This window comes from Nematostella vectensis, chromosome 14, assembly GCF_932526225.1.
Source record: "Nematostella vectensis chromosome 14, jaNemVect1.1, whole genome shotgun sequence".
Classification (NCBI taxonomy): Eukaryota; Metazoa; Cnidaria; class Anthozoa; order Actiniaria; family Edwardsiidae; genus Nematostella; species Nematostella vectensis.
Genome location: NC_064047.1, coordinates 7,966,455 through 7,993,560, shown reverse-complemented (window position 1 = coordinate 7,993,560; position 27,106 = coordinate 7,966,455). Strand labels below are relative to the sequence as shown.

General features: G+C 40.5%; 2 protein-coding genes across 2 annotated transcripts in view; both read right to left on the bottom strand.

Moving 5' to 3' along the window:
- Positions 1 to 25,985, bottom strand: part of LOC5510266 (transient receptor potential cation channel subfamily A member 1 homolog) — a 30,458-nt gene extending 4,473 nt beyond the window's left edge. The window contains exons 1-18 of the mRNA XM_048721976.1: positions 25,659 to 25,985; positions 21,757 to 21,922; positions 21,256 to 21,575; positions 20,309 to 20,509; positions 19,090 to 19,273; positions 18,504 to 18,655; positions 13,503 to 13,675; positions 10,540 to 10,723; positions 9,963 to 10,070; positions 9,569 to 9,657; positions 8,605 to 8,751; positions 7,869 to 7,980; positions 5,977 to 6,113; positions 4,979 to 5,094; positions 4,154 to 4,398; positions 3,082 to 3,384; positions 2,579 to 2,721; positions 1,265 to 1,472 (exon numbers count right to left, since the gene is read on the bottom strand). Of these exons, the coding sequence (XP_048577933.1) occupies positions 1,265 to 1,472; positions 2,579 to 2,721; positions 3,082 to 3,384; positions 4,154 to 4,398; positions 4,979 to 5,094; positions 5,977 to 6,113; positions 7,869 to 7,980; positions 8,605 to 8,751; positions 9,569 to 9,657; positions 9,963 to 10,070; positions 10,540 to 10,723; positions 13,503 to 13,675; positions 18,504 to 18,655; positions 19,090 to 19,273; positions 20,309 to 20,509; positions 21,256 to 21,575; positions 21,757 to 21,922; positions 25,659 to 25,850 (3,180 nt within the window). The 5' untranslated portion in view covers positions 25,851 to 25,985. The remainder of the gene's footprint in view (positions 1 to 1,264; positions 1,473 to 2,578; positions 2,722 to 3,081; positions 3,385 to 4,153; positions 4,399 to 4,978; positions 5,095 to 5,976; positions 6,114 to 7,868; positions 7,981 to 8,604; positions 8,752 to 9,568; positions 9,658 to 9,962; positions 10,071 to 10,539; positions 10,724 to 13,502; positions 13,676 to 18,503; positions 18,656 to 19,089; positions 19,274 to 20,308; positions 20,510 to 21,255; positions 21,576 to 21,756; positions 21,923 to 25,658) is intronic.
- On the bottom strand, positions 15,096 to 18,492 carry LOC116617044 (octopamine receptor beta-2R-like). Its single transcript, XM_032379428.2, has one exon. It carries the CDS (start codon positions 16,546 to 16,548, stop codon positions 15,511 to 15,513), a length of 1,038 nt encoding a protein of 345 aa, XP_032235319.2. The 5' UTR covers positions 16,549 to 18,492; the 3' UTR covers positions 15,096 to 15,510.
- Positions 25,986 to 27,106: the final 1,121 nt, after the last annotated feature.

The following is a 27,106-nucleotide window of genomic DNA, read 5'->3' as shown; positions in this document are numbered from 1 at the left end:
GCGAGCTAGTACATTTTCACAACAAAATTTTTCCCCTCTGCACTTTTTTTTACTTCGTTCGCTTCCTGTTTTTATCCTTTTAGCGCCTTTTAGCTGCTCCTCATAGCTCTTCATCACAATACTACTCGTAGGGTGGTGTACTGTCCTGGTATCTGTTAAGTTAAGTTAATGTTAAGTTATCTAAGTGTTATTTAAGCACTTGAACGGGAAGACGTCGGGAGGCGGCGAATTTTGAGTTCATTTAAGATGCATCGGGCTGACTCTAAAAGGTTTTTTTCTCTGCAATTCGATGAGATAGAATAACTAGGCATTCTCAGAGTCTATGTTATGTATTTAAATACCTAAAGGCCTTTTTTTTATTAACAATATTTTTGATGAATGATTTTCAATTCTTCACGCAAATGTTCAGAAATCATGTCACTCAAGAAACCCTTGTCACTGGAATAAGTTTTTCTTCATTATAAAGACTTGAAATCTTTTATTTGTGAAATACCTGTATTAATAACCACAATATCGGTGTGAATATAATGGTATTAAGTTCTGGATGTATCTTTTTCATTAAAAGGGAATTGGAAGAGAATTGTGTGTTCTAAACACAGATTTTGGATTGATTGTTGTTTAATAATTTGCGAATCAGTTGTGAAAACTTTTACTGGGAAAGTTGATCCCCGAGCCTAAAATCACGCACTCTATGCATTTCAATGTCTTTAATGAGAAACGGTTGATTGGATCCAGCGTACTCTATGGAAGATCATTTTCAAAGCATTCGTAAAAAAGGAAGGTATTTTTGGTCAAAAAGATTCCCATAACAGCCTTTGCTGGTTCACATCGCTCAAAATGGATCGCGCTCGACTCGTGGAGCTAGGAAAAGTAACTGGTTGTTCTAAAAATAGCTTTCCGGACGACATCATTAAAAAAAAACACTAATACGGGGGATTCGTTCTCTTACATCATGGTCTCTTGCGGTGGCTAAATTAGGAAACATTTAGGAGACATGTCGAACCCTTCATGTCGCGCTCGACATGTCTTCTAGTTTAGCCAGGCCTTTATGAGCTACCTGTGTTATTACAAAAAGAAAGCATAGGGAATAAACATCATATTTTCGCTCATTGCCATTTTTGGACGGCTAATAACCTTTTCCTAAGAGTGATGATCTGACGGCTACGAAATAAATGATTCAAACGTTGAAAGATAAAATAAAAGGAAAGCAAATAACGTAGGGGGGTCCACAAGGTGCTGGGTATAGTAAAAAAACTCCTCATACCTGATCATAAATTAGTATGTGGAAAGCTAGTCCAAATCCAATAATAAATAAAAAGAAGACGACGAAGAACTGTGCGAACGTCTTGAAGATGTGCGTGAACATGACCACATATATGCCGAGCTTGGGGAACTTGCGCATGAAGAGCACCAAGTTAGTCCACGAGATATACACCGCCGCTGCGCCAACACTATTACGCCATAGGAAACACCTGTAATTAACAGCGGATATACACAATCAGGTAAACAACATAAGGGATAGCCAAGTGAGCAAACGAGATATACACCGCAGCCGCAGCAGTACTTTTACAGCATAGGAAACATCTGAGGTGAATAACAGCCGATATACACATTCAGGTAAATAAAATAAGTATTATAACGAGCAAACGAGATATACACCGCTGCTGCACCAGTACTATTACGCCATAGAATACTCTTGGGTGAATAACAGCCGGTAAACACATTAAGGCAAATAACATAAGGAATAGCCAATTAAGAAAACAAGATATACACCGCTGCTGCACCAGTACTATTACGCCATACAAAACACCTGGGTGAATAACAGGCCGATATAGACTTTCAGGTAAATAACATAAGGGATAGCCAAGTGAGCAAACGAGATATTCACCGCTGCTGCACAACTATTACAGCATAGGAAACACATGCGGTGAATATACTGATATACACATTCAGGTAAAAAATGTAAGGAATAGCAAACGAGATACACACCTATTAAAAAAAAAATGATTGTCAGAGCAAACGGCAAATTACGATTGTCAATGGAAGTTCTGCGACAGAAAGGTACCACGGATCTGGTCTATTTTCCAATGCATTAACGTTGATCAATCATACGATTACAAATTTAGCCATCAATGTCTTGCTCTGGCTTCGATGAAGTATATTTATAACCTTAATTTTTGCGAATAATTAGTATCCATAAAAAGCTTTGGTCTTGGAACTTCCATTTGCCATTTCGCCATTCGCTGTTTGCACTGACAACGTTTTACAGAGTAGGTTAATACCGCCTTGGCGTCAAGTATAATACCGCATTCACACCAGCACTTAAAGGTGGTTGAATTAAACTGGTTTAAATCTCAATTTCCCAAGAGTGGACAGAACCAAGAACAAAACTGAATAGACTGTGCTGTACATGTTACTAAGTGATCATTTAGCTAGTAAGAATTCAACACAGTGAGAAACTTGGCAAGTTATCAGGGAAAGAAAAACCTTGTTTAACAAAACATGGTTTTGGTGTGAATGCAGCATAAGACAACAAAACCTGGGTTCTCGTTGGTTAACGTGTTTGGGTTTCTTATACCTTGAATCTTTGGGTATGGTTATTGTGGTTCCTTCAGACTTGATCTCGCTCACCATGAAGATGAGAGAAATGAGATAAGCGGACACTTCTAGCAGTCGATACCAGCGAAGATAGAAGTGCCAGATGTAACAAAATTGAAGAAACTGCAATGATGACATACGCAACGTCACTTTACATGGTTCCTGCAGTTAAACGCCTAAGGTATTTACGAAGTTTTAAGGCATTTTACAAAAGATTTTCAAATTTAAAACTATCGTGAACTTTCACAAATCTAACACTTCGTCTGTAACTTCCTAAATAAATAAACCAATGCATAATCTTTGTTGCATTTATCTGGGACTTGAAAAGATTTTTCAAGACCATTATCCAGCTTTCCCCCAAATTTTAGACCTTTTTAGGCCTCAAAAACATGAAATAAAATTTAAGACCTTTTAAGACTTAAGGGAACAATAGGTGCATATGCTATGTAATGTAATGTAATGTACTTAACAAACATTACTTACCTCAAGAAACAAACTCAAACACGTGATAAACATAACAATGGGCTGTCCGACCTGACGCCAAAGCACGTCACTTCCGGTGACAATCAGGCCAAAGTCGACGACACATTCACACTCCGTCTGGTTGCACTTGTCGCTGGGCATGACCTTGGTGGTAACCATGGCGTAACCCGTCAGGAAGAACAAGAAGATCATGTACAAGACCAGTTTGCTGTAATAGACGTAGCGGCCGAATTGATGCCACTTGTAGCGGAGGAGGTAGGTCACGAGTGGGTGGCTGAGTAGCTTGACGCGCTCCTTGTTCACCTGGGAGGGGAAAGAGAATTAAAATAATGATGATGATGATTATTATTATTATTATGATTACAATGATGGTGGTTGTGGTGGTGATGATAATGATAACGGAGGTAGGTGACAAGTGAATGGCTGAGTAGATGATGATGTTTTTGGTGGTGGTGATGATGATGATGAGAAGATGATGATTAAGTTCATGTTAGCGATGACGACAGTGGTGCTGCTGTGTTTCCAAAAAAAAAAATCTGTCTCAGCTTAATACATTTTTGCAAATTCCTACTATTACCATGAGATTTAAAGGTAGTGATGATGATGAGAATTGCGATGAAGTCCCTGCCATCAGCATGAGGGTGGTGGTGATGTTGGTTGCAATAATGACGTTGAAGATGAAAAAGACCAAATGTTGATGATGATGATAAAGATGATGATGATGATAATAGTGATTATGATAATCGTGATGATGATAATGATAAAAGTGATGATGATGATAGTAATGACAAGTCCCTACCATCGGCAAGAGAGGATGGTGGTTGTGACAATGGTGTTAATGATGATAAAGATGATGATGATGATAGTGATGACAAGTCCCTACCATCGCCATGAGAAGATGGTGGTTGTGATAATGGTGTTAATGATGATAAAGATGATGATGGTGATAATAGTGATGACAAGTCCCCACCATCAGCATAAGAGAATGGTGGTTGTGAGAATAGTGTTAATGATGATGAAGAAGATGATGATGATAATAGTGATGATGATGATAGTAATGACAAGTCCCTACCATCAGCATGAGAGGATGGTTCGCCTTCAGCTCCAGCTGCTTGGTTGCATTCTCGGGGAGAGCCGATTTGATCTTCTCCATCACAGCATCCAAGCCTTCGTGTTCTTCATCCGGGGTACTACTTGCCGCCCACTCGAGGTTGACGTCATCTAGAAACTCGTAGTTCAACGTGATACCATAATTGGGGTGGTCCACAGGAAGACCGTTGGTCTCGACACAACGCTTGAACACCTTCTCCGCAACCTCTGCAAGGAGCAAGAAACTCGTATCTTACCTCAGTTTTACAGGGGAGCCTAGAAGGCGCAGTTGGCAGAGCGTCGCTCTGTAGTGCCTGTGCCTCTCAACACAGGTTTCCTGGTCGCTCTGTAGTGCCTGTGCCTCTCACCACAGGTTTCCCGGTCGCTCTGTAGCGCCTGTGCCTCTCACCACAGGTTTCCCGGTCGCTCTGTAGTGCCTGTGCCTCTCACCACAGGTTTCCCGGTCGCTCTGTAGCGCATGTGCCTCTCACCACAGGTTTCCCGGTCGCTCTGTAGTGCCCGTGCCTCTCAACACTGGGTTTCGGGTTCGATTCCCGGTTCCAACGTGAGTTGAGTTTATTGGTTTTCGCCTTTGTCCCGAGGGGTTTTCACCGGGTTCTCCACTCCTTCTCCCCCCCCCCAACAAAAAACAACAATTTTGATTTAAGCTGTGTTCCGTTGGACAGACAGAAATCGTATGGCGGCTACCTAAGGCGCCTTCTATGCCTTCGACTAGACCACGTCTATCGCTGTATCGTTTTTGTTCGTGTATCTTATGGAACATCTTGTAAGAGATACAACTTCTGACCTGGTAATTTCTTGATAAGCTTTCTCATAGGGGAGGTGATGGCATTTCCAAGTTTACATCGATTGCGCATGGCTTGCTTCCAGTCCACGTGATCAATAATGGCAACGGCGACCTCCCTAGCAAGAGAAGTGACCAATGAGGCTTATTCAAAAACTTCTTTTCGAACGATAAACATGGACGCAAAGAATTAGGACAAATTTTAGCCTAATTTTCCCTCTTTTTTAGGGAGTCCGTCGCAGAAAAAAAGAATTGTCGAGCTCTCGAGAAAGAAATTTACTGGACAATTTTTGGCGATACGGCGTTTCAATGAAACTACCTTACTTTATACTCCGAAACAAACACAAATTAAGCAAAAACCTCATTTCTACAATAGCTCCCGTCCTTGCTAGACCGTATAACCTTGAATTTTACGTCGTAGTTTGACGGAAAACGGCTGGAAATCTATTAAAGAGAACACATCGTCCTCGTTGCCGTAAAGGCCAATCACGCCGCCATTTTACGCTCCCGCTCAATGCGAGTTACACAAAGCATCCATTTCCTTCGGCTAGTAACTAAAATATTTTCAACCACATATGGTATATAACGTATCAGACTTCACTTCACTAGATTATTATTTTGAAGTCTCCATGCGAATAAACAGTTTTTTCAATGATAAACAATAACAAAGGAGTGGCTGTTGGACATTCTTTAAGGTCTCTATTTATACACACTCTTCTAGAGTAACCCACTTACTTATGGCTACCGATGATACTATTAAAGTATCATCATAATAGTAATTATAATATTAATAAAAAAATAATAACCTCAGTAGCTTCAAGAGAGGTTGCAATGTGATTGTGTTTTCCTAGGAACAAAAATTGAGGCCCAATGGGACAGATCCCCGAGAAAAGAGTCTTTTGAAGATTTCCTTAGAAGGATAAAGTCTGTGAGCATATCGAACAGTTTTTTCAATGACAAACAATAACAAAGGAGTGGTTGTTGGAGATTCTTTAACTTACTTGTGGCTGCTTTCTATTGCGATGTCCAAGCAATTTCTGCCTGCGCTGTCAGTCAAGGTGATGTTAGCTTTCCTGGACAGCAACAGCTTGACCATCTCCACGTGGCCCTCACGTGACGCCAGGTGCAGGGGCGTGGTCTAGGGAAAACAACAACAATACAACAATCACAGCCAGTAAACTACAAATAAACAGTAACATCATCATAAATGAAAAATAGACAACATGAAAATAACAAGAAAAATAGACAAATATTTTACATACGACATCAATGAATCATTTAACTATTCCCTTGTCGCAAACATCATACACCATTCTTTTTACTAAAAAAAATATAGCACCGCCTACTCTCCCCTCTAGTGTGCTAAGCCTCCGTGAAGCCGCTCAATTGCACTTTCTTAATAAGCCTGCGTAGCAAGAGCAAAGGGCCGGGAAAGACGAGGAATAGACCCCCCGCGCCTGGAGAGAAGGATGAAGCGAATGAAGAGAAAAGGAGCTCCCTCATCTTTCCCTCTCCCTAGCGCGCGCCTCGTCTCCGTCTTTCTTCCCCAACCCTTTTGGCTTGCTACGCCAGTTAAGCACGCTGCAAAAGAGCTGTTGAAATTAATTTATTCAAATGTATTACAAATACGTCACGAAACACGATTATTGCAGGCGCTGCATAGACGCTACGCAAGGATTTGTTTTGCAAGTAAGCGGCAAAGGTGTACTTGAAGCCGAATTGTCACCAGTTTACTTCCGGTCGATTACGTAATAATATCCGATGATTTTTAAAGACGAAACCGCGCTATAAAAGGGTAAGGACCGCCCACTATCGACATCTTTTGAATTCAAATCCGAAGTAAAGATGGCTGGTGGTAACGGAACTCGAAGCGGAGAAATAAATTTCTTCGATTTGCTTATATATCGTACAATTCAGAGGCGAAAATAAAACATATTTAGAAACTTAAAGTAGACTTATACATCACATATGAAATCTAGAAGCACAAGAGGGGCTGATTCTCGCAAAAGTTTGACCAAGATTTGAGTTGAATTCGAATTACGCGCCGATTTCTCCGGGCCATTCATGAATCGTCCTTGTATCCGCCATGTTTACGAGCCCACAATATCTTTACAGCCGCTACACAGTATAGAACATGCGTGCAATAGTCCCTCGGGATTCGGGTGGAGCTATTGAAGAATTTCGGGACGTTATTCATTGATTTTCTGAAACATAACTGACCTTTATCAATCGCGGCTTGTTCTATGCGATTCGTTCATCCTTTTATTAAGTGGTTAGAACAACTTTTTTACAAAAGCTTTGTTATATTAAAGGTTTACTTTCAAATAAGGGATTCTGCAGGGGTAGCTTATAGGCTTAAATTTAGATATTTTAGCTGCTAAGTGAGAGATTGCGAGACAGAAATCGCGCAACAGTGCGTGTAATTGTAATTCAACATATACCGGTGTTTATTGTCATTCTGCGGTATGTGAAACCCTTTTGAATATTCCTAGTAGAGTTTATGCCATGAATTGTTGTAATTTGAAATAATTCAAGCAGGATAGAGTTAAAAATATTCCTCTCTATTCGCATTGTTATTCAAAGCGCTAGCAGGAGCTGCTGTCAGTTCTTAGGATGAATGGCAACTGAAGATGACAAACGCCTGGCACAGGCCCTTTTATAGCGCGGTTTCGTGTTTAAAGGAAAACGCGAAAAATACTTCAAAATATTGAAAGCAGTGTGTTTATTGGAAGTTTCTTTGAGGATCTGATTGATAATTTAGAGCGCATGGTCTGTTTAATATATCGGGTTTTAATAGATTTTTTTGTCTTTTAACGGTTGAGGTTTCCGTCGGACCTCCGGAAGTAAACTGGTGACAATGCGGCTTTAGGCTAGCGTTCTCTGTACAGGGTACCTTTGCCTTGTCAGTGGGATCCACGGGCGCGTCTTCATCAAGGAGGATGTTTGCCACCTCAACCATGCCACGAGCCGCCGCACAGTCCAGCGGTGTCCAAAGTGTAGCGTTCCTATAGCAACAAGAAATGTGTCAGTCAAAGCTGGATTCGTCTCATGGATTCAGATGCATTTCACACTTATTAACCATCGAATTTCACCGTGAATACTCATATTCACCGTGAATACTCGCAAGTCAATACGGTAGTTGATTGACTAATATTTCATGCCCGTATGTAACAACTTAGTATACCCTCCACTCCCTAGTGACTCTACTGACAGAGTCAATAGCCCCCCTTCTCCCCCCCCCGGCCCGTGCAGTAGCTCCTTGAGAATTGTCGAATGCCAATGCGTCATTGTTAATGTCTCCCCTCCCCACCCTAGTAACTCACCTTTCGTAAATAGCCGCCGCCCCCCCCCCCTGTACAGAAGCTCCTTGACTACTGTTGCATGCCCGTGTATCATTGCCAAGTCCACCCTCCCCTTCCTGGTAACTCACCTTGCGTCAATTGCCCCCCCCCTGTACAGAAGCTCCTTGACTACTGTTGGATGCCCGTGTATCATTGCCAAGTCCACCCTCCCCTTCCTGGTAATTCACCTTGCGTCAATAGCCGCCCCCCCTGTACAGAAGCTCCTTGACTACTGTTGCATGCCCGTGTATCATTGCCAAGTCCACCCTCCCCTTCCTGTTAACTCACCTTGCGTCAATTGCGCCCCCCCTGTACAGAAGCTCCTTGACTACTGCTGCATGCCCGTGTAGGGCTGCCAAGTGCAGAGGTGTGTTGGATGCTCCGTCCTCGTCATTAATAATGGCCGGGTCTCGCTTCAGCAAGGCGCACACAGTCCTTTAAAATGGAGATTGAAGACAATTTTCAATAGCTGTGGTGTAGTTGTTTCATGTGCAATTTAAAGCCGCATTGTCACCAGTTTACTTCCGGAGATAATCCGAGATATTTAACAGGCCATCCGCTCTAAATTGTCAATCACATCCTCAAAGAAACTTCCAATAGACACACTGCTTACAGTATTTTGAAATATTTTTCGCGTTTTCCGTTAAAAATCATGGGATATTGTAAGGTGATCGACCGGAAGTAAACTGGTGATAATGCGGCTTTAACTAGTTTCATGGTGCACAAATCGTGGTGGTTCGTGGGATTGGATGTGGGCACGCAGTGACCAGTGGGGCGGATGTGTGAGTGCGATGTGACTGGTGGGACAGTCCAGCAATAAAGCGACAATTTTGAATAAGCGTAGTGTTATTTGAATAATTACCATTGAACGAGTTTTACGGTGCATACACAAACAGCCTGTATGAATAAGTAAGCTAAAAAAAAGGAAAAGGTGAGTTTATGGGGTGGAGCGATGCATGAGTGTGTGGTGGTCTGTGGGATGGATGTATTGGCGCGCGGTAGCATCTGGGATGGATGTTTTGGCGCGCGGTAGCATCTGGGATGTATGTATTGTCGCGCGGTAGCATCTGGGATGGATTTATTGGCGCGCGGTAGCATCTGGGATGGATGTATTGGCGCGCGGTGGCTTGTGACATGAATGTGTGAGCGCGAAGTGACTAGTGGGACAGACTTGTAGGTGCGCAGTGGCTTGTGGGATGGATGTTCGGTGGACGCGCGTGTCTTGACGTGGGGGCTTGGGACTGTTTCGTACCTGACACGTCCGAATTTAGCAGCGTAGTGGATAGGAGTAATGTCCTCGTCATTCTTGCTGTCGATACACGCACCATTGTCAAGCAAAAGCTGAGAAGAGATACGCAAAACCAAGATAAGCTTATTAGACCCACCAACCAAACCATTCAAACACACATCATCGCAGATAGTCCATCTTGACATTAAAAAAGTGCATTATCAAAACTGATTTTTGTTAGATGCCCTCGCTTTCCAAGCAATCAATCAGCTACTCATCTGTCACCTTTAGCCAAGCGTTCAGCTCAAACACAGTAAACCCTTAAGTAGCGATACGAACAAAGCAATCAACCATCTATGTGTTCATTTATAATACTTTAGCCTCAAGCCCGTTCGCCTTAAGTGCTGTAAACCCTTACCGTAGCGATACGGACGAAGCCTTTTTGTGCAGCAAAGTGCAGCGGTGTGTTCTCGTGCTTGTCGTACTGGTCAACAAGAGTCTTACCAACTTTTACCTTTAGCAAAACCTGAAAATGTGATTATGAAGCCAAAAACTTAAAGTTCCATGCATCCTACGCCATAGAATAAACGCACACATTGGAGAAAAAACAAGTGTATGTTCTTACAAAAGGTTGTAAATACGTTACGTGACAAATAAAATGGTGTGAAATATCAGTAAATCGACGGAGGCCTTTTTTCAGTCACATAATTGTAATTGTTTTATAAAACAGACTATTTAGAAGACACGAGAAACATTATGAGAAACCTCAAAATAATCATCTAAAAACAAAGTAGTATGCTCCAGTTACGAAATTCAAACGAAAATACTACAAAAGGAACCCAAAATCAGCAAATGGAAATGTGCATTCTCGAACAAAATGGCGGCTGGGTGCGGCGGCTGAAACACCCGCTGACACCAGTTTCTGCGGCTCAAGCGCCGCCTAGCGCGTAGACTCCAGGACGGTTGCGAAGAGGCCTAAGCATTGTCGTCCTCACCTCCAAAGTCTCCATGCAACCTTCAGCAGCAGCACGAAACACCGAGTTCCTGTCATTGATGTCTTTGGCAGCGATATCCGCCCCGTGCTGTAATAGTGTTCGAACCGTATCAACGTGGTTCTTCTCGGCTGCTATCATAAGGGGCGTGTCCTTGTCTTTGTCACGGCATTCGATACACGCGCGGCTAAAAATAGAATGTACAAATTAAGTTTGACAATAAGAAAATGTGGAACAAAGTTTGACTTACAATCTTGTTTTCTTGTGTTGAAAATGCTTCATTCACTACATGAGCCTCACTGGAAGCCTAGATAGCCTCACTGAATGCCATAAACAGACTTGTATTCTCTAACCAGTAGTGTGAGGCATTTGTTATTTTCCAATTTCTTATAGTCAACATTAATTTCCTACAACACTTGCGCGTTATCTCGCTGTCTGATTGGTTGTAAGCTATGGTAAATCAAAGGACATACCACGGGATTCATCATTCACACAATCCTTGCAGGTTCACTTGAAGCGAAACGAAAAACCAAATTTCGTTCTCAACTTTTTCTAGTAAATGTATTTTCCATTCTAACAAAAGGACACTAAAAGTAACGAAGACTGTTTTGGCTTTTGGTTTTTGAAGTTAATGTTTACAATTTTCGCTAATCTACCTGCGCTGCAAACACCGATCAGCCATGTAACACACCATTTAAAACGAGCGCGCGCGGTTTTGATTTTTCAAAATACTGTTTTCGTTGTTTGTGTTGTAGAAAAAAAAATTCCCATAGTTTTCCGGCGCTACGCTCGTGACTCCACAACACTTTGATCATGGAAAATAATGGGAAATTTTTTAAATAGTCCGTAAAAAATGGAGATTGAAAAAATAGGTGTTCTTGCTTAGCGATGAATTCCAATTTAGTTGCAATAGATTAAACCAATTATAAGAATCAGAAAACAGATGAAAATAAACTAAGAGCATTATATCTACAGTATCGAACGTAGTTAGAGGAGTTTACAGAGCAAACATCCGCGTCCTCATTTAGTCGTGAAACTTGGAGATTTCACGTCGTGGCTCGGTGGAAAACAGATAAAATTTATCGGACTAAACGTATCTTCACGTGCTGCTATTGAATTCTGAATCAAATTTAGTATTCGACGTTGCATTCGTCGTTGCTTAAGCCCTGTGCAAACTGCGCCAGCACCCGCCAGCAATGCTGGCCTAGACATGACGGAAAAACATGACGTGACGCTTCAAATAAGCCCATTTCATATCGAATAAGGCGAAGAATTTCTCTAAGTACTTAGTAACTTATAGCAAACAAAATATCAAGTGCGATTTTTTTTAAATTGATGCGACCTTTTGTGAAGTGTCATTGAAATTTGAGCTTTTCGTCCCTGAACTGATACACAGGGCAATGATGATCAAGAAAAAGTTATCTTAAAAAGCGAAATCTGGTTATGTGCACTTCGGCCTCACGTTATTTGTGTTTTGAAAATCATTCCGTAATACTAGGAACCTATAGCCATTGTATGAAATTGTGTCTTCTCTCTATCTGGAATCGCGCGTTTTCCAGGTTTTTCCGTCATGTCGCTGGCCTAGCGATGCTGGCGGAGTGCTGGGCCCGAGTTAGGCCGGTGTGCAAACTGCCCCAACACATGGCCAGCATGTTGGTAGTAAGTTCACGCTTGACTTGCGTGTGATGCATGACGGGACCAAAGGCAACCCAAGACTCCATTATTTTACTTGTGTTTTCCAAAGGCAACCCACGATTTAGCTGGATTCCGGTTGAATTTAGGTCTATTTCGCCCCCTGATGTTGTTACGGTCACCATTTTACGACTAAGAGTGACAAGAGAACGATAAAAAACAATGAATTTAATCTGATAATTAGAAAGTAGCACATGGGATTGTGTTCTGCTGATATTCGTTGATGTTCTGCGCCAGCAAAGCTGTGATAAGCTCGAATGACCACGAGACAAAGGAAATGCTTGCGAAGTGTTGGCCAAAAGTTTGAGCTCAATCAAAATTTCGCAAACATTTGCCAGCACCTCCCAACACGGTGTTCAAACTGCGCCAGCACCATAGACAGTTCTAATACACAAAAACTGGTATTCGACTCTGCCAAATTTTCGTCTTTAATAAGACTTTTTTTGTCTGCCCTGAAGAAGTCTTATTAAAGAAGAGAATTTGGCAGAGTCGAATACCAGTTTTTGGTGTATTGTATTTATTTTTCTGGTTCACGAAAACGACTCTTTTGGGCTTTTTGTATCTATAGACAGTTCTAATGTATTTGCATACTTTCGAGGCCGTCCACCAGCCACCAATGACAGCGATGATTCTTGTGAATAAAATGACGTACAAGCAAACTGGCATTGTACGTATTTGTTTTTTAGACCTCATATAAACTTCCCAAAAAGGCAAACATTGCATAAACTACACTCATATTTGTATCTTAGTTCGTGCGTGACACTAGCGAGACAATTCATTTCAATGTACGTTTCTGTCTGTTTCAGCAAACTCAAACTTTATGCAGAGCAACGATGTTTAGTCTTTCTGAGTTAGATCGGGATCTAGGAAGAAAAATCTCATGTATGAAATAAAAAAATGGAAAGTGCCTGAAGACTCGCACGTTTATTAGTTGATAATTCGTATCATCTTCGAGTAAAATCCTGGAAGAATGTCTCTGCATTCACTTGTGTGATATACTCGGCGGTCATTGGTGGAGGGCCTCGAAAATATGAGAATACATTAGAACAGTCCATACTTTTGGTTTCAATTTTGAAACAATACGGTTGGTTTACAGCACCGTCGTTCGAGACTTTTTATATGGACAAAAACACGTGGGGATCAACGTTGATTCAGACGTCGCCCTAAATGATTATATGGCATTTGATTTCTGAAGTCGAACTGTTCATGTGCCCAATCCAAATAATTAGATTCAAAATAGCAAAAAAAAAAACGACGTATGAATCGGTTCTTACTTTTTCAAGAGGAAGTCAACGACGTCTAGGCGATTGAAGAGGGACGCTCTATGTAGGGGGGTCTCCTGAATTGCATTCTTGGCCTCTATGTTTGCGTCGTGTTCCATCAGCATTTGAATGATGCTTAGGTCGCCTCCTGTCGCTGCCAGATGCAGTGGTGTGCTCATGTTCACCTAAAACGGTGAAAAAACGAAGATAACTACAACTGAACTGGTGATCTGCATTATTTACATAAAATATATATGATATTTAATTCGTGTTTTTAAGAGGATATTAAGACTTAGTAGCGTTTTTTTCAAATGAATTGAATTGTGCGACTTTTCTAAGAGGAAGAACATTTCTACATCTCTAATTCAAAACTCAAAAGAAATGTACACGAGAGAGAGAGAGAGAGAGAGAGGGAGAGGGAGAGGGAGAGGGAGAGGGAGAGGGAGAGGGAGAGGGAGAGGGAGAGGGAGAGGGAGAGGGAGAGGGAGAGGGAGAGGGAGAGGGAGAGGGAGAGGGAGAGGGAGAGGGAGAGGGAGAGGGAGAGGGAGAGGGAGAGGGAGAGGGAGAGGGAGAGGGAGAGGGAGAGGGAGAGGGAGAGGGAGAGGGAGAGGGAGAGGGAGAGGGAGAGGGAGAGGGAGAGGGAGAGGGAGAGGGAGAGGGAGAGGGAGAGGGAGAGGGAGAGGGAGAGGGAGAGGGAGAGGGAGAGGGAGAGGGAGAGGGAGAGGGAGAGGGAGAGGGAGAGGGAGAGGGAGAGGGAGAGGGAGAGGGAGAGGGAGAGGGAGAGGGAGAGGGAGAGGGAGAGGGAGAGGGAGAGGGAGAGGGAGAGGGAGAGGGAGAGGGAGAGGGAGAGGGAGAGGGAGAGGGAGAGGGGGGACGTTTGATTCAAATTTTGATTCTAATTCCGACTCCAGCTTGTATAATAACAACCTAATAATATAGCATATAATAATAACAACATCAAAAAAAAAGTACAGTAATATCTCCCTCTTTATTTTCTCACTTTTATAAAAGCTCAGATACTTCAGCTTGCTGGCTTTGATCATCACAAAAATGCATTCCCTCGCTACAAGGATAGTTTTATGAAATGTTTTATTCTTGGATTCCTTCTCAATTCACCGGAATATTCACAAAAATCAATATCATATCTAATGTCTAACTTACAGATATCGTTTGACCATTAGGAAGATAATGAATGTTGAGAAACCACGAAGAAGCAGCAAGTTTAAGTTATAGAGCAAAAACGGTGTTTGAAGCACGAGGTTTTCCGCTCTTGATTTTGAATGAAGTCTCGTTTTGGAAATCTTGCAATCCTCGAAGTACTACATCCCCTTAATAAGCCGCAACTGCCCGTATCCTTGATGCTAGAATGAAATTTTTGATGGTATTTGTGCAAATAGGGTGGTTTTTTTTCGGTTTCAAGTCACAAAACAGCGGCAAACAACAAGATGTAAACGCCACAGCGCGGGGGTAGGGTGAGTAAAAACGCTCACGCGCAGTGGTGGGCTGGTGGTTACTAAAAATAGTCAGATTCGGAATCGATATGGCGCGCGGGCAATACCGAAGTGTCCCTCACTTATCTTATGCTCTCTTGGTTAGATTCATTTATTATTTATTTCAAAATCTATTTTTTTGTTAACACGACTTGTAGCATAATTAAAGTATCGTATGTCTTCTTGGATTTTGTAAAAGAAATTGTGCTGGTAAAAAAAAAAGATTGGACTTCAATTCTTTATCAGTCATCCAACAAAATACAAATAAGATTCGACAGGAAATTTAACCTAATTGAATGAAATTTGCTTTAAGCATTTTTTTCAAATTATCATCCTGCTGCAAGACCAAGGCTAAGTAATAAAGCTCTTCACCTGCCTATAACTTTCATCAACAACACAATGTTCATACGGCAAAAAAGTTTGTTAATTAAAAAAGAACCTTTTTTAGAGTTAATTTTTATTAACTCAACAATTAATCTTAGACTATTTTTAATTGCCAACTCAGCTCATTTCATATGAAGAATGTTATCCTAGGGACTAAATTCGGTAATTTTAAAACTCACAAGTTCTATGGCATTGTTTTTGTAACTTCTCGTGTTCCGTGAAGTCGAAAGATCTTGAAAAATGTTATCTAAGGAGGAAGAATTGTCGTTCTGAGTCCTTGGTTTGCATCTCAAGAGCTTTTTTAGGGCATTTCGGAATGGAGAAAGCCTCCATGAATACAAAAATGGATTGGCAGAACTGTTCATTAGCACAAACACTAACTGCATGTCACGAAACCAGTGAATTTGTGAGCAACTACATTGCACACAAAAGTTCATAAGATACACCATTACACAAGATGGGCCGTAGCAGATAAGATAGGCGATCAATACTAGACTGAACACTCGTGTCAGACGGTCTTGTAGTTCACTGTTTCGTCTTCTCCGTTCCCTGCCGTTTTGACCCCGTTTTCCTTGGCCTGTATGGCTTTCTAGAGTAGAATTTCTTCTGCCAATCCTTCTAGTTATGAACAGGCAAGAAAATAGAAAAAATAAACTTACAGCAATAGCAATGTTGGAAAAAACGAAAGCGTACATAATATAGCCAACTTTGAAGTAAATGAGTGGCAAGGCGATAGAGATTATCCAAATAAGGGCAGAGACGAAAAATGCTCGCTTAGGACTTAGTGCTATGCGATAATAAACTGGATAAATAAGGGCAACGTGGCGGTCTAATGTCATGGCAGCAAGACTGAGCAAAGAAGCTGTGCATGCGATGAAAAAGCTCACATGAATCGTCCAAATTTCATAGGATTTCGCTTCAATGAGCAGTCCTTCCCGAATGTGTAACGCCGACGAGAGAGGAAGAACCACTAACCCGACAAGTAAGTCCGCCAATGCAAGATTTCCAACGAATAAGTTGAATGGATTGCGGAGCTCTCGGTTTGGGTCTTTGTAGATGGCGAGGAGGATTAGAAAGTTCCCTGGGATAACAAGAATGGAGAGAAGAAGTGATATCCCACCGGTGACAAATGGGAGGACCATTGGAGCCGATACATTTAAACAATCCACGGAAGAAAAAGCCATGTCTTTTTTCAGGTGTCGTGTTGTTGAACGTAGGTTTGTTTCTAGAGTTCGCTGCCACCTTTGATTAGTGACTGTTATCTTGTGGGAGAAAGTTACTTCGCGAAGGCTTTATGCAACTGAAGTAGAACTCTCTTTATGGGCTCGTTATAACGCATTTAAATGGACCATCATCAGTGAAGTGGGAGGTAATGCGAAGAGATTTACCATCTGCCTTAATTGTCCTCTTTCTTCCTCTCAGTTTGTATTCATTTCAACCACGCCTGTGTTGCTTTTCTATTGCATTTGATAGAACATTGAACAAAGTTGGTGTTCACACTTGGGTGCATTTGTCTACCCACCAAATTAATTATTTTTGGCTTCCCAAGAAAAAAAATTGCGCTTCCCACACAATATCACGGTTCATATTCTACTGATGATTTCATCAGGTGTGTTTGATATTTGCATGTGAAGACCATAATTATAAGCTAACATTAACAGCAGCTAACATTCGATTTACTTCAACTGCAAATAAGGTTTTGAATTAATTTTAATGTGGTTCTAAGTGTTCTTCTCTAGACAGAGATTTATAATAGTGAAATAGGGAGTTAAAACTGTTAAAACGATCAAGATATTTTTACGAATACAAGGCAAGGTGTTTAAGGACCTTCGCTTTCTCTCAAGTGCTTGAGTTTTAATTAGCATTATAATTTAGAAAATTGCAGTAATAACTTCGACCACAAGTTGTAAAACGCTAATATGCTTGTAAGCTGATTTTGAAGATCACAATTATGTCTTTAAAAATACCATTCCAAGAAAAAACTCTTTCTTACGTGTGAATGAGCTTTTTTGTCAACATTCATGGGTACTTAGTCTCTTCCGTTAAGAAATAAATACTCTACACTGTTTAGCTCTAACCTTTTGGTTACACAGACTATACCCCTCACCAAGCTGCTAAAAACAAGCCAGGGTACAATAGGAAAATAATTGCTGTTCCAAATGATCAATTCATTTCAAATGATCAATCGCACTAGAAGTGGACACGAAGCCCTAAGCAACCCAAGCCCAAAGCGGCCTTTTAAAAAAAAATTGAACAGGTATCCACAGAATTAAACGACAGACCTCACAAAGAGCTGTGTCCCGCTAAGGAAAGTCTTGCAATATTTAGACTAGACTCTAATTCTTTCCTTCTCATGTGGTTTTAACAAGCACTTGTTTGTGTTTGGTGGAGTCGTGGAAATGCGTCCCTCTAAGGAAAATTTTGTAATGTTTAGTATGAAATCTAATTCTTCCTTTCTCACGTGGCCTTAACAAGCACTTATTTGTGTTTGGTGGGGCGGGGGCCACGCCTCCCTTTAAGAAAAATTTGTAATGTTTAGTAAAATAGACTCTAATTCTTCCCTTCTCACGTGGCCTAAACAAGCACTTATTTGTGTTTGATGGGGCGGGGGCCACGCCTCCCTTTAAGGAAAATATTGTAATGTTTAGTAAAGTAGACTCTAATTCTCCCCTTTTCACGTGGCTTTACCAAGCACGTTTTTGTGTTTGGTAGGGTCGGGGACATAAATCCCAAAGGAAGATAACAAACAGCTGTAAGATTATAATTTCTAAGAGATCTAATGAGATGAAAAATTTCCTACTACATTTGAGATGTTAATATACTTGCCTATCTCATCCGAGAAAATATCATTATCCACTTCACATTTTTATTGATTTCTAGTAGATTTTGCGTATCATACTACCCGTTTTTTTTCTTTTTTGATAAGCCGTCTTTTTTTGATTCTATGAATCAGCAAGCGCATTTGTAAAGGTTTTTTTCTATAAAAACAATATGCATGCGCATGTGCACTCATGTCAGACTCTCGAAGACCGTAGCATCGAAACAAAAAATTATCGCATTTATCAAATCATCGCGAACCGAAATATCTTGATCAAGAAATCGAGAAAATATATTTCCTGGGATTAAGTTGCTTGTTTACCTTGACGGCGTTCACATTGGCACCTTTTTCCAGGCAGAGTTTTGCCAGATCTCCATGACCACCCTCTACTGCGAGGTGGAGGGCCGTCTGTTCCTCTCGGTCCTGGTCTGTCACCATCTTGGAGACAGTGGACCAGCCACCGCGCAACTCGGCTGCAACACAACATTGAGTATGAGCAACATGCAACATAGGGACTAGCTACCATGCAACTCGATTGCAACACAAGAGGATCTTAAACATTTTCGACCGACCACTGGGCAACTCGGGTGCAACATAACAACGAGTTTAAGCAGCATGCAACATCGGGAATAGCGACCATGCAACTCGACTACAAGACAAGGCTATCTTAAACACTGTGGACCAGCTTCCGCGCAACTTGGCTGCAATGCAAGACGGAGTGTTGACATCATGCAGCACTAGGACAAGCAACATGCGACTTGACAGCCACACCAGACTATCTTTAAAAATGTGGACCAACTACCACGCAAATTGACTGCAACACATCTTTTTCTCCTTGCCATTATGGTCGTAGTTGCTGGGACTTACTAATGAGAATTATCAAGATCCCACTTGATCTTCTAATTACCTGCAACAAACAGCAGTTTAGCTACACCCAGGTTGCCCTCCATGCAGGCAAAATGCAGTGGCGTCATCTGTTCTTCATCCAGGCTGCGCAGGTCCGCACCAGCCTCTACCAGGCACTTGGCTACTGGTATACACCCATGGCTACACGCCACGTGTAGGGGAGTCATCTGGGTCTTGTCCTTAGCCTAAAGTGATAAACACAGCATTAGCATCAGTGTTACTTGTTAAGGATTTCAGTCTCTAAGTTGAAGAAATCTGTGCATCTAAGATCCTTCACTCTACTGTATAAACCCATCTCCAGAATCTTGATCGGGTTATATTAATTTGCCCAAAGTTTCTGTTTCAATACTCCATCCGGTTATATTAATTTGCTCAAAGTTTCTGTTTCAATACTCCATCCGGTTATATTAATTTGCTCAAGGTTTCTCAGGTGTCTTGAGAAGTGACCAGCAGGCCTGAACTGGTTTAGTTTCTGAGGTGTGTGGTGTTCCATATAGAGCCTGTAGATAGGGGCTCAAGATTATAAGGGCAGTTAAAAAGAGATCTTCTCAGATAATGAATAAAGATTTTATACAAAGCAAGGGGATAGTATTGTCCAGGTTTGGGGTGGACAGACAAACAATGCAGTCAGTGAGAAGATAAGAAGAGAAAGAAAAGTGGTCTTGTAAAAAAAGAAGTGCAAAGAAAGGAATAATTTTGGTCATTAGGCAATAGTATACTGAGCTTCAAAGAAAGAGAGTAAGTCATAAGTTTCTAGTCAAGACGCTTTTAAGGGATTGAAAATTTTATTTTTAGAGTTGTTGGCCTTTAAGAAAATTTCTTTTTATGTTAACATGCAGGGTGTTCTTTTTGTCATATAATTTTTTTCCTTTCTTTGGACCTAACAATGCAGTAATTGGTTTTATACCAGAAGGGCATACAAATGTTTTTTTCCTAAAAGCTAATAACCCCCCTAAGCCCCCTCAAAAGTTAAAGAATGTTGATCACCCCCTCCTTTGTTATTGTTTATCATCAAACATACAACAGTTTATTTGCATCTACGAATAAAGTCTGATATGATATTGACGATATTTGATTGAAAATATCTTGGTACTTGCTTGAATTAGTCAAAGGAAATGAATGCTTTGTGTGACTTGCCATTAAACAGGAGCATTAAATGGCAGCATGATTGGCCTTCTTTAAATGGTCAGCCTCTATTGCAAAAACTGTGCCATACCTACCTCAATATCTATGTCAGGGTGAGTGAGCAACTCAGTCACGGCTAGTAGAGACCCTCTTGCGACCGCATAATGCAGGGGGCTGGAACCATAGCTGTCCTTAGCATTCACTTTGGCTCCCTTGGACAGCAGAAAGTGGATCATGGAATCCTGGGCCGGCTCGGCAGGGACAGAGGAGGGGCCAGATGGGGATGCATCCTTCATCTGGAGTAAAATGGTCAACAGTTATCACGATTACTCATTCCCATTTAAAATAGAAGTACAGTATATAGGAATAGCAACTGTAATTGCAGCCAACCAACCCAAACTACAATAGTTATACATGTACTCGGGTACATGTATAACGGTATTAAGGTAGACTAAAGTATTGACCAAAGCTAAACAATCATGTTTATACAGTAGGGAGGCATAAAACAAAAACTGTACTTTTAACATAAATGACATTACTGTATTTACTCATGTACAATATACACTTGTGTATAATACACACCGAGTTTAAATAACTTGACTAACGTATGGTCAAAATACACAAGAGTTTTCTATTGTTTTTATTATTATGCAAATGTTTCACCTCTCAAACAAGAAGTTTCATGTATAATACCGATCCTGATTTTGGAGGTTATTCTCGCGGGAAAAAAGTGTGTATTATACATGAGTAAATATGTACATACAAATAAAAAAAATGGAATTGAATAATCATCAAAACTTAAAAGTGGAAAAATAACTTTCTGTATGTAGTACACTAAAGTATCCCCACTCACCCCCCCTTAATACAAGTATGGGAAAACATCAAGCCATGGATTAAATAGCTTGTTTTACTGCTTAAATTTGTGTGCACTTTTATTTTAAAACCATAGTTGCTGGAAGGGCTTCTTCGTGCTAACTTGTTTAATTACCAAAACACTCCCAGCATGGGTTTCTTTGCAGAAAAAAAATGTTGCCTAACTTACCCCAGAAACTCTTTTCTCCCCAAGCAGTCTGTTGCCTAGAGACTTTTGTCCTAGAGGCTTTTTAGTAAGGCCGCCAAGCAGTCTCTCCTTGGTTGCCCGACTCAGACTTGAGCTCCCTTCCTTCTTCTTCTCTGAAATCTTCTTTTCGTTCTTTGTCATCTGTGCAGCATCAACCAAGTTTTCGTTACTTCCAGTTGGGGATGAGAGAGGTGAGACTTTGGGCGTGGCTCTAGGGGTGAGGTTGTTGGCCCGTCCGGATAGACGAAATCTTGCAGCATAATGCAAAGGAGTAGCATCGTCCTCACCTTTAGCTTCAACATCTACAAAAAAAACACACAATCATACAAATAGGTGACTTGCTTCAGTGTTTGTATGCATTTTGGCATTTGCATGCACTCCGGCATTTGGTGGCAAAACAACAACAACAGAATGCTACTTATTCAGCCCTTTTGAATCAGCCAGAAGTTTATAAGTCAGAAAGGGCTAATTGTATTTTCTAACCTGCACCATATTCTAATAGCAACTTGACTATCTGCAAATGGTTGTAGCGAACTGCATGATGCAAAGCTGTGTTGTTTTCCAAATCCTTCTTGTTGATCTTTTTATGTTTATGACCAAGGAGTTCCAGACGTCGACGGACCAGTTCCAGTTTACCATCCCGAGCAGCCTGGGATGTAAATCAAAACATTATTAGATCATACTCTGTCCTATGTATCAAAAAATAACTCAAGGGGGGAGGGGGCATAATATAGCAGGTATAAAAATAAACATTCAGGTTATATTTTATTTTATCAGGCTATCTTCTTGAAAACCCAAAGCACTACTAGCTGATAAGTGAAGACCTTGTGATTGTGTGATTCACAAAATAAAGCACATGCTCTTAGCCAATCGGAATTGGCCTAGTGAGCTCACTGTATAGTAATGCTCAAATGCTTTCATTGACATTTTATTCTTGAGGTCCTATGCATCTTGCTTGCCACAATACATCATGTCCTGCTCAAATGTAGATAAGTTCTAAGCTGATGCTTTGCTAGCTTATTTGTTATTAAAAAACACAATTGTGACTCACAGTGATTACAAATTGTGAAAGGCATAATTATTTCTTGGTTTAAGATTGTCATTATATATGTACATGTGATAATTTCCTTCGGAGGTTTCTCCGGAAGTTCGGGGGAACATTCTTTAAAATTTTTAATAAAATCTTGAATTTAGAAAGGTTTGGTGGCTTAATTTTTCTTTGAGACAGAATTTTAACATGATGATTGAGAGTGCAACCCAAATTTTTAAGGATCAAAGAGACCTCCCAAAAATGAATCTCCTTTATTTCCTGAGCTTTAATTTCCCATTAAGATTGTTACAATATGTAGGTTAAGTGCTTGACTAGATTAAGCAGTATGCAAAATAAGTAAGCATGTCAGATTTTGATATTTACTTGTCTTTGCAAAACAACAATTTTGTTAATGGCATAGGCCTATGCATTATATTAAACTCAACCTTAGGAAAAAATATGTATTTAACTTGAATTTAATTGCTTCTTGACAGTATAGCTTATAAGTATTTAACTTATAGTTCACATGTATCTGTTGTGGTTGGAAATTTATTTTAGTTGGAATTTTTACCAACCAGTTGAAAAGTTTTCAACTAGTTAGTAATTTTACAACCAGTTGGAAATTCTCCAACCATTGCAAAATTTGGAAGACCTCAGAAGTACCAGGCATTATTTTTTTATAAGTACCTTTCGGTTGTAGTTAGGGTATGGTTGGGTAAGTCTTTGTAGAAATGAACTACAAGTACCTTGGGGTTAGGGTATGATTGGGTAAGTCTTTGTAGAAATGACCTACAAGTACCTTGGGGTTAGGGTATGGTTGGTTAAGTCTTGAAGAAATGAACTACAAGAACATTGGGGTTAGGGCATGATTGGTTAAGTCTTTGTAGAAATGAACTACGAGTACCTTGGGGTCAGGGCATGGTTGGGTAAGTCTTTGTGAAAATAAACTTTAGGTTACCCTGGAGACCAGAGGCTCAGAGAGTTTTTCAAGCGAACCAAGATTTTTCAAGCGAAACGAGAGTTTCAATCGAAGCGAGAATTTTTTTACCAAAGCGAGAATTACGACGAGCGAAGCGAGGAGCCTCTGGGCGAACGCGGTCCTATTCAGGGTTCACTGATCAATTAATATATCAGTTACAATTTAAATTTATAATCCCGGTCAAACTGGTTTCTCGTCACTTGGCACATCGAGCTGCCAAAATTACATGTTTACACTCAGAATGAAGGAAAGGATGGCTGTTATCTGATCTGACCGTAGGGAAGGTATGTCTGGGAACTTGCTTCAAAGAGTTTCTGCCAAAGCAATAGCGATCTGTAGTAGAAATATATTTGGATTGTTGCTGTGAACTCAAAACAAGACCAAGTCTCTCACGTTTCCCCCTAACTGAAGAAACCAGTTTCTGTATCACGTGAGAAAAATGCCCAAACAAATGATTGGTTATATTGATAGCCAATCAGAGTGCTGGGGTCAAGATCTGACTTGAAAGGGATTAACTCAACAATAGACGACCGCATTACACCAGAGGCTGACGCCGCCAGCCCATTTGAACCCCCGCCACCTAGCATGCTGGGAAAAGCGGATATTCAGCCTTTGCAACCCAGGGTAACTTTAGGTAAACTGTGTGGAAGATATTTTTATTGACTTAATTTTGGCGCATGCTTCTGAAAACGAGATTCAGCGATCATTGTCAAATCCTGGAGGTACTGATGACATGCAGTTAACTGATTTGGAGCAATTGTTCGTTTGATGCGCCCATGTTCAGTAACAACTGGGCAGTAATCACACTCTTCGACAGACATTTCTTTCCCAATGAGCATGCGTGGAAGAAGACAAGAGGTTTTGTCAGGTCCCTCAGTTTGAAAGGCCACAATATCAACTTCTTTGGCTTTTTCTTTCTCTTTGTTTGTTCTACCTACTATTTTTTGTATTTTTATATTTTTTGTTTTAAAAACTGTTTTGCTTTTTCATAAAAACCATCTTCAATGTAAAAATTGATTTCTGATTGTTTACTTTTGGTTTGGAGCTTCAATTCTGTAATCTTGTCTAGAAATAAAGCCTGGTCAACACACGGCATAACTTCCTCTACCATGATGAGGTTTTGTTCAAACTCACTGTTTTTATTAACTTTATTGAAAATCCCATTATTTCTGAACATGAACATGGGAAGTCTTAATTGAATAACATTCTTTATTCATACAATGGGACCTTCCTCGTTCTAGTTATTACTTCTTTTAGAACAATCATCATGGAGAACTAATTACTATTATATTCCCTTAGTATTGACCTTTAGCACAATCGAAATGTGTAACTAATTAAAAACATTTTTATTGTTCTTTGTTACACAAAATCGAGCAATTACGATCCCGTGGAGAGGACCAAGAATTGTTATTCAACAGAAATAAAAGAACACTATTATTTCTTTAATTATTTGGCAGTCTAACAGTCCTACATGTGAGTCATTCAATATCCGCTTTGGCGCTGCTCTTTGGGTTACACTCTACAAAAGTGTGTAATTTTAGACTCCTTCACAGCGGCCAGGTCTGAGTCACGCAAAGCTTTTGCGTACATAACTTTTAGAATACAAAATACGTCTATTTAAGCCCTATATGGGTTCTGGCATTATGTTTTCGAACATTGTAAATTCATTGTCATGGCAGCACATTAGTCTTTTGTGATATTTTTGTTATTTTGTTCACAAAAGTGTGCACTCTGCTTGTGAAAATATTTAAAGTCTCTGTTTTACGTTAATACGCATGCGTCCATTTACAACAAGTGTGACGTAATGAGCATCATGAATATTACAATAAAGCAAGATTTAATCGCTCATCTTTCGTCACAAGCCTTGGTGGTAAAGTGGTAAGGGACTTCGAAGCGGAGGGTTGGGGGTTGTAATCACGGTAAGGTAAGAAATAAAACAATTGTAAGACACAGGTAACCCACGGTAGGGTTATAAGTAAATAGACAACTGAGAGTGTAGAAAGTAGATAAAAACATTTGTCATTGACAGTCCGATTATTTTTAAGGGATGGTGATATGGATAAAAAAACACAATTCAAGTTATAATTCGATTTGTCTTTCTAATCCTTTCCTTGCGTAAAAAAAATCTGAAATCAAACGAAATACATCTCACAACTTGTCCCTCAAAACTACATAAACATTGTGATAAATGACTGTGTTTTCAGCATTATTTTTTTTATTATTCAGCACTAAGCTTATTACATGTACCTGATCCACATTTGCGAGGAAAATGATACAAAAAACTAGTGGTTGTACAACATATTGTTTAAAGCAAAGAGCAGTCAACCAAAATAAATAAAACCTATTAGGAAAACAAACTTTAGAATTTATACTTGCCTGTAGCAGTGTAACGGTGGCGTTTTCTGTACTTTCACGATCCAGATGCAATAGGTTGTGTTTGGACGATCTCGATGGCAGAAATGAAAGCGCCGGCAATGAAGGCATAGAATTAAACGTTGTCAGCTCTAAACTCCGGCCCTTCTTCAAAAGAGGGGCTGTCACATGTTCACCGTCTTTCTTAGAGGCCATTTTTGAAAGACGAGCAGTTGTTCAAAACCGCGATTAATCCAGGCGATGGTTATGTTTATCACCTGTGTTCATTTGCGAGATCGGCAATTTTATCCGCCATGTTGTTTCTTCAAACCGCGTAGCACTAGCACTAGCTGGTAACGGGTCACGCGTCAGTCAAGTCAAATTGGTCACGTCACGGTGTCACGAAACCAGAGAAACCAGAGGGGGGTGAATAGGGGCATGTAAATCCGCCGATCCGCAACATTTTCGGGGCAAATCCGTGGATCGGCAGATATTTTTAGATCCACATGGTTTGACAGATAAACAATAGCATCGATTGAAATTCATTTAAAATCCGAAATTCGACCGTCAAAATCCGAAATCCGTGCCCAAATTGTCAACAGATCCCTGATCAGCCGTATTTCCAAAATCCGCCAATCCGCTGTAATAATCATCAAAATCCGTTATCCGTGAGTATTTCGGGGCCAAATCCGCCGACCCGCGAACCTATTCACCCCCCCCCCCCCCCCCTACCCCTGGTTCATTCGAATGAAGAGAAGTCTACCTTTAAAACTTTAGACCACAAGATACCCAAATTACTTTAAACACGAAGGGATACATAAAAGGGATAGCTCCGCCCACATTTTTGCAAGCTCTTCGGCAAGTCGTCGTCATTCACAGCTAGACTTCATTCGGACCTCTGTAACCGCCGGAAGAAAACATGCTAAAAGTCAAGCCGTACGACAAACTACGACAACTTTTAAGTACAAAAGAGTGTTAAATATTTATCAGGCAGGCATATTCGGGAAAGTGTTTGGGGTCCATTCTCCACAAAAATAAGTGCAAAAATTGTCCTTGAGAAATCAAACACAGCGCGCGCTCGTTTGAACGGTAGTTTAAAAGTGCGCGCGCGCTCCACAGTTGTACAAGAAAACAAAGCAAAATGGCTTTGACAGAAAAACAAAGTCGGTTACCCCCAGTTTTTATTAGCTCGATTAGTTAAATATATACAAAAAAATATACTGAAAGAAGAAAAAAAGTTGGGCTGTAGACGTTTGTTTATTTTCTCTTAAAAGCTGTAAAAATACTTCAAAATGGCGCTTTTTACCGTATAAATAGTGGAAAAAACAGTGTCTTTCATTGCGATCTCTTACATGTGATTTGTTTTGAACGTTAGCTACTACGGGTTATTTTTTGGGAGATCGGATTTTGGTAGCTCGACAAACAGAACTTAATTTTCTAAAGACTATAGGCACTCTTTAAGAAAACTAAAA